The sequence below is a fragment of the Toxorhynchites rutilus genome, chromosome 2 (genome assembly GCF_029784135.1).
Source record: "Toxorhynchites rutilus septentrionalis strain SRP chromosome 2, ASM2978413v1, whole genome shotgun sequence".
NCBI lineage: Eukaryota > Metazoa > Arthropoda > Insecta > Diptera > Culicidae > Toxorhynchites > Toxorhynchites rutilus.
This window is the reverse complement of record NC_073745.1, coordinates 273,325,860-273,333,784: the sequence shown is the minus strand read 5'-3', so window position 1 is coordinate 273,333,784 and position 7,925 is coordinate 273,325,860. Positions and strand designations below refer to the sequence as shown.

Below are 7,925 nucleotides of genomic sequence, written 5' to 3'. Positions count from 1 at the left end.
ATTGGCTATGTTTTTCCAATGATTTATTGGTTAGTCTCGTTTCTGTGACTGCTGTTTACTAGCTTAAGAAATCGTCGACCACGGTTCCGACGGTTGTACTTCTTCCGTTTATTTTTTCGCGCAATCCTAGGTGCTGGTTCTTCTGAATTTTTAGTGTCACGTCGCTGCCGCGAATGAACTAGTTCATCTTCCATGTCTTCAAACCGTTCGAAAACGATCCGGTGGCTAAGTCTCCCTAGATCTTGCATACATTTTAGATCTGCTGAGGCAAAACACAGGTTGTAACCAACAATTTTCAGAATCATAGATGTACAAACTTACGTTCCTCTCCCCCATTCACGCAATCGCAGACGCAATCTTCTCCAATGAAACGCCCGTCACAGCCACAAAAATCACATAGTCGTAAACAGGATGTATTCGGCTGCAGACTGTTACTTCTTGTGTATTCAAAATTATTCAGGAGGGTATCCCTCAGGCTACTCTCCGCCAGACTGCACACAAAAACTAGTAAAATGCCGAAGCCAAGCATCGACATCAGATACTTCATCATTCTTCGCGGGAAAATCTCACAGGAGTAAAACACTGGCTCTCCCTCGACAACCATAGTCATATTTTATATCGAAATTCTAACATTTCAGCAAAATTACATCAAAAATTTTCGCTGGCCCGTCAAATGGTAGCGACCTTCGTACCTTTAAAAGAGCGCCTATTCTGCCATAGACAATGTTTTGCTAAACAACCACCGATGACCTGACCGTCAACGCTATAGTGAAAAGTGCTTCGATGGCATGTATTCAGTCGCCCGTGTAAAGCGATACGTTGAAGCTGTGTTGTGGTTTGGGTCGTTCAGTGTCTAGAAAAAAAACTACACAGAATGGGGTTGAGGTGGGCGATCACGGCAAAAGTGATCCTTACTGTTGTTACCCTCCAGTTGGTGAACGCGGCCAATGGGTACAAACTGAATGTGGATACTTCGCCGGAGAAGGAAATGAAAAATATGACGTGCGAGTCATACTGTGGCCATTGTGGCTGTGCCGGGACCTTTTTCGCACAGGAAAATAAGTGCGTTTGCGCTTGCGACAATCATGGTGAGTTTGGTGGTTGTTTCGAAATAGATTTGAAAATGCAATGAACACTCTCACTCAATTTAAGTTCATTTGAAACGTGAAACAATCTTGAAACGAAAATTTTCAACTGTTAGTTGGTAGAACGTGCAAAAATAGTCAAATGCTTGCATTCAACATTTACGTATAGATGGTAGTAATGCAATCCTGTGTAATGCAAATGTGGAATCCACAAATATTTTCTGTTAATGTTAAGGCTAACGCCAACAACTAAAATCCAATATTCTGCATTTCTCAGATCCCGACTTCCTAGGGAAGCTCAGGGAAACGAATAATCAAGTGGGATTAAGCTATGCCGTCGAAATACAAGGATCCGATGGGCGTCCTCCAAATGGAAAACATATTCGGGTGCCTCGGCAGGCTTCCACAAGAATACCTTGGCGTCATCGGAGTACGCCTAGACGCCTACGATCGCGAAGCACAACCCGGCGTCGTCTTCGTCGTACCAGATCTACTACCACTGCAGCCACAACTGCGGAACCCACGACAACAACAACCACTCCACGCCCTTTGAAACTACTATTTGTGTACTAAATCTAGGCTGTTAGAAATGTTTTTGTTATGATTTGTTTCAATAAAGATATGCTTGTCTTTCACGCGTTCTATTAATACATGTTATATATTTTATGAATTCAATAAAATTATCATTACGAGCAAAACCTATTGAACGATTGTAATCTCATGACGTATTATTCATATCCCTCATCCAGCTGAACCTGACTGTATAGCAGAGATCCAAGAAAAGAAGGACACCTTTGGGTTGGATTACACTTTCATGGTGCGAAGTTCTTTGCCAGGTCAACCGCCGGTACAGAAGGCGCATATTCGTGTAGCTAGACAGTCCAGACCTCGTGCGCGTACTCGCCCGACACGTACCCGTCGAACCAGGAGACCACGACGGAATCGTGCCCGTAATAGTACTACAACCGCTACGACCACCACAACCACTGAAGCCACCACGACCACAACTGCTGAAGCAACAACGACCACTTAGTTTCTCCATGTGAACTGATTAAAATATGATACAATAACCATACCCGATTTATTAATAAATATATAGTTTTCAAAATGGTGATGGGAAGCAATCTAATTAAAATTAACATTTATTTATATATTTAAGAAAAATATAATAAATTACGTACATATCTCTACTTGTGGAAAAAAGCCACACAGTTCAGAAACGCAATGTGCGTATCAAGGCACACCCGGCATCTCTGAACGACAAGTGATCTGAAACTAAACTCGGACTCTAGCATCAACTGTAAACTCGAGTGCTTTAAAAAACATACCTTTGTTCTGATGTCATAAATTGTACCACAAATAGTAATCACGTAAATAGTACCACGGTGTCTTATGCGGTTGCCCCCGACATCGTTTATATTTCCTTTGATTTCTAAAATTATGTTCTCAATACGAATACGGAAAACTGACAGGTTTTAACGATATCATCAATAGTCGTCATCATTATAAAATTTGCTTTCCATTTCGTTAACAGAGCTATTTCCTCATGGACTATTCAAAACCCACATTGCTGAATGGTTTGGACGGACTATTTTATAATGACTCGAGTTATAATACGAGTTGGATTGGTTAAGGCTAGAATAGAGCAAGTGAAGTTTGGTTGGATGAAGATTAGAAGAGACACTAAACACTATCTATATCACTATATATCAGCTGTTCTGACAAACAGTTCAAGGGGGACGAACGGTTGCGGTCACGACCGGCCAAAAAGTCTCTAGCCGATAACTCGGATTATCTTCCTAGTGGCCAGAGAAATTCGGAGAACTGAGCTCTGGCAAAGTGGAAATTCGTTCGTTCGGACCAGACTACATGCTCCAGGTCATGTTATCAAGATATCACAATCAACGTGTCTGATACGATACAGATGTACATCTAATATGTAATTTTTTGACATTATCCTGGACATTACACGAATGAAGTTCTGATCCCTTAATAGTTGTATGCAACCCATATTGTCTTCGCTCCGATTGCATGAGTACCTACCGACGAGGAGTCGGCACCAATCTTAGCTAAGTTAGTTACCTAGAATGGGGTAATGAGACCCAGGCTTATGTATTCGTGGAAGATTTTTCGACTAAGCAGCCAAGAGTTGTTTGGTTATTATATCCGTAAGTGTAAAAACATTCCATCAGAACTTACTTCGCAAAATTTTACCGGCGTGATATGATAATTCTGAAAACAGAAGAGATAGAAGCGAAGGTACTCTGCCAGATCCTCGAGACTCATCATGTAGGTCGATCTGATGCATCCCAGAGCTATACATAAACAACGAAATTGTGTTCTCTCCATCTTTAGACTGTGGGTCTTAGCTGTCGATCGAAATCTAAAGCTACCGTATTCGAGAACCGATAATATTGTTGTTTTGTACAAATTTATGAGGCAGACACTCCACACTTTTTTTCTAAAAAAAATTTTTATATGCATTCAGCAGGTCCATTTGGAATCCAAATGCTAGTTTTTCTTTCAAAAGTTTTTATCTTTTTCTCTGTCTCTGGCACCATGCTGAATAGAATATTCATAACCACCTTCATCTCGTCCACACAGAAGGGATGCCTCATCATGCGCAGGCAAGTATGGAAAAGTTCATTCGCTCATTCCTCCACACCTAATCATGAATCACTCATGTATTTGCTTGGAATAATCATGGCGAAGAGAATGCAGCAAGCAATCGTGAGATTGCACGATGAATTACACTCCCCGATCATCTCCATTCGGGACTGAGAGTGAACATAACAAAACAAAGAGTGTTTGAGTGAAAAACGAATGATTTTACAGAGACACTCGCTGGCTCAAGCAAAAGTTTACAATTTGATTCTATCACCATCTAACGTCATTCCGAGAGGCAAATGAGAGAATGCCAAATTCTCTGAGAATGGATGAGCGGAATCGAGACAGTATTTTTCATTTAACTCGAGAATGAATTTTGGAAAGATGATAGGTGAATGTTTTATGTCTCAAATAAAGTGAGGCATAAACGGAGAATAGAAGAGTGAGTTTTATCTGTGAATAAGTGTTGTTGAACGAATTTGGATGCGATTTTGCCCATACCTTCGCCTCTAATTTGACATCTAGCTGATTGGACAGATCTGTAATGCGAACCGAATAATTGAACATTTTTGCCTCTAATTGGATGTTTTTGCACGCTTTTCTAATGGTTATTTTCTAGATTTTCAATGATTTTCCTATTTAACCGTGTTTTTCACATTGTGTTTGTTTGTTGATATGTCTAATTACAGATCACAATCGCCTCTAATTCGACACTGATTGGTGCCTCCGTATGTCGAATTAGAGACAACTCTTTGTACCTAACATCCACTGTGTGACATTAACATATCATAATATGAAAAATTATCGTTCCTATAGAATTAGATGACATTAATGTAATGAATCACAGAATTCCACAAAACCATGTTATATTTGTTCAAAAATTGTAAATTTCTTCATTGGGTCGTCATTTGAAATCCAGACACTTTTTTAATCTCGATTTGAATTCCGGGCACTTTTTCTTTTTGAGGAGGCGATCTGGCGTAGTGGTTAACATCCGTATTTCTCACGTCAAAGGTCAAGAGTTCGATTCTCACTCCCAACACCCAACACATACCAGCCAAAGGCTGAAAGTCACTATAATACAGCAAACAAAAAAAACTTTTTCTTACAATTCCGGACACATTTTGTCAGCAGCTTTTCTTTGAGAGAAATTAGTTATTGATTTTTGTAAAGATTGGTATTTCATCGTTATTCTATTATAGTCTTGAACCAAACATCAAATGTCGGAAATCCTTGCTCCATTCTATCTAGGACTCCCGCAATATGTCCTTATGAAACTCCCGTTCGTCCGGACTTGAAATCATCTCTGAATATGCTTTTATGTTCCGGGCATGAATTTGTGAAACACAAATATTAGTTTTGATTTTTGCCATTTTTTGTAAACAGCTAGGTACAATGCTCGACACTACACTAAATTGATACAATAGTAACTATCAGTCACATTAATTCAACATGAAAAAAGTGTTCTGGTTTTGGCATAATATTGAATATAATGAAACAGCCCCGTCCTGCTGACAGGCCACATTTGGCTCAGATCCATATTCCTTCGCGACCCATGGAAGTACCGTTGCAATTTGCATTTGTCAAACCCTTTATATGGGTGATGCAGAAACACACAAGGGCTCTCCACCTGACGGCATGGATACCGAAGTTTTATATCGCTTCTTCGAGTTCCATCTGAAATTTGAAGTTGCGAACAAAATCGCATCAAGGTACAATTCATAACACGACACGCTATCAATCGTAACCATAATTGGCAGGAGCAAGAATGAGTTATCGAAATTGGAAACGTTCCGCTTTTACACTCTTACTGTGTGAAAAAGTTGCCATCGGGCGGATTCTCAATTGCAACATTTCCTCTATCCACATTGTCCGTTCACATGTCGCATGTTCCGGGGAGATAAGCACATAAATCAGCAGAACAAACGTATGGGAAATGGGAATTCGTTTAATTTTCATCAATTTAAACCATTCGAAAACTGTGAGATTATAATATATAGCATATCAAATCCTAGAGAATTTCCAATTCAATATGTATGCGAATCATCAGAACCCATTCACAGCAAAAAAAAGGTATTAACGTTAACATTATTTCATGAAAAAGTGACCTAGGTCTTGACTCGGTATCCTTACTGAAAGGCGTAGTCTTACGTCAAAGTATGAAGGGTGGAGGGCAGGGTTGCCATAACAAAATCTTTGTTTTAGGTCTCGAAAAATCTTTTTTCTTAGTTTTCTCTCAGAAAATCTGTATTGAAATTTATATAAAATTTATGAGTCCAAATTTTGATCAAAATCTTAGATTTAGTATAATTGATTGGCATAGTTATTATGAATTCGACCATTTTGATGGTATTCGCGTATAGCCAAAACTGTAGTAATGATACAACGCTTCATTGAGGTGTTATTGAAGTTCACACAGTTACCCGGGTCCTACTTGTTTATATTGCGCTACCTAAGTAGCTTTTTGATAACAATTACACTACCATTATTGCCTTATTATTACAATTAAAAAAAGGGAATTCTCAACGCTTGGAAAATAATCTCAAAGTTGCTTTTATGCCATATACATAGGATATGACCAGATTCTGTTTTATTTAGATTTATATTTCCTCTGGTTTCACCCAGTTCAGTAGCTTCCATTTCTACAGCTACAACACCAACGTAGGTTCTTGTGGCTTCCTCAGATGCTGTTAATAATCTCCAAAATCGTTCAGTCGTTGTAGAATCTTTCTAGTTTGGGTTTAACGACGAATTCTAGTAACAGCCATTTCGGGTATTGACCGATATCTAGTATTTTAATTTGTACTATGGGTTGCTATGGGTTCTCAAAAACGTAATCCTAAAAAAAAGACCCATGTCTTTACACCCACAACGTTTCACTGCTATCTGAAATGGTGCTGCCAACGGCCAGTCGAGTTGGCATGAAATTCGTCAAATATAATCTTTCTGGCAAGCAAAAATTTTCCGGTTTTCGCGTTTTTTGTCGATCAAATCATGTGGAACCATCTTCCAAACTTCAAGATCTTTTAGAGTAGTTTTAAACATCAATTAATTGGTTAATGTGTTAATATCAGTCTAAAAAGAAAGTCATCTCTGCATCGGACCGAGACCAGGAATGAAAAGGGTATGTATTTCAAGAAACCCAAGATCCCGGCCAAGTCCTAAAAGACCAGATCATGTTGAAAAAAATACAGTGTTGTATGTGTTGTAAGGGGGATCCTGCTCGGGTCTTCAAAATCTCCGACTTTCGCGCCAGAGGACCACGGCCCACTGTCGGGATTCAAAGTTATGGTTGCCCGGACTAGCGTTTTCGCTTGGCCACGCGACTGTATCCACCTTTAATTGACCTTTCAACCAACTTACCAACCAACTTACAACCGATCCGAAATTTTTCGGAAACAACCAAATCGACCAAATCAGTTAGATTAACTCACTAAAAATTAAGTGAAAAAAAAACTAATCCAGAAACTTTCCTTCTTTCAATCGTCTATTTTTTCCCAAATTAAACCTAACTCGTAACGATTACGTCACTCTTAGCCCTACTCTATGTGTATATCCTATCTCTATAATGGTTTTCCCTACTTGGGAGGGGTTTGTGTGCGCACACTTTTGTTTCAGGGTACTCACGAATCGAACGATGACGATGCAGCACCGGTGATGGAACGATGGAGCAGCCTGATGTTTGCTGATGCGCTCGCACACCGTTCCGTTCACCGACGTGAGTTTCCGGGAATCTCGCTGGCGTTGGCAGTCTTTTCCCTTGACTGAGGCAAAACCACGGTGAAGTGTTGCCGCTTGTAGCGTACGGCAGCCGTGGGACCGATCTTCCTCACCGATGACCAACGCACTCCAGAATGGCCTATAGTAGTACGCAACTACGAGGCGATAGGCCACTCCGGGGGATTCTACCGACGCACCGATTCACAATGATGAATTCAATATACTCCGGACGCGGAGCCACAAGGCTACATAAATTAATGGTGTCATTAATGCCCTGTCTTCTATCGAAAATACATATTTTATTTTTAGTTTATTATTATTTACCTCCGTTCACTTGGTGCGCAAAAACTGCTGCAACCGTATTCCTTGTAGAATTGTTCTACAATAATCCTATTCACAAATAAAATTAAAGTTACACAAAAAACCTATTGTCTAATTCAATAAACGACTCACTTCTATTGTTTTTTTTTTATTCCACACAAACTCATGATTTTTTAATAAAACTCCGAAAAT

General features: G+C 39.6%; 1 protein-coding gene across 2 annotated transcripts; it reads left to right on the top strand.

Moving 5' to 3' along the window:
• The first annotated feature begins 741 nt into the window (after positions 1-741).
• Positions 742-2,184, top strand: LOC129771110 (T-cell immunoglobulin and mucin domain-containing protein 2-like). Of its 2 annotated transcripts, none has more exons than XM_055774453.1 (2): positions 742-1,088; positions 1,835-2,184. In XM_055774453.1, the coding sequence occupies exons 1-2, from the start codon at positions 875-877 to the stop codon at positions 2,116-2,118; spliced, it is 498 nt and encodes a 165-aa protein (XP_055630428.1). In that variant the 5' UTR covers positions 742-874; the 3' UTR covers positions 2,119-2,184. The 2 variants fall into 2 exon arrangements, with proteins under 2 accessions (XP_055630428.1, XP_055630427.1); XM_055774452.1 differs by lacking the exon at positions 1,835-2,184 and adding an exon at positions 1,363-1,773.
• Positions 2,185-7,925: the final 5,741 nt, after the last annotated feature.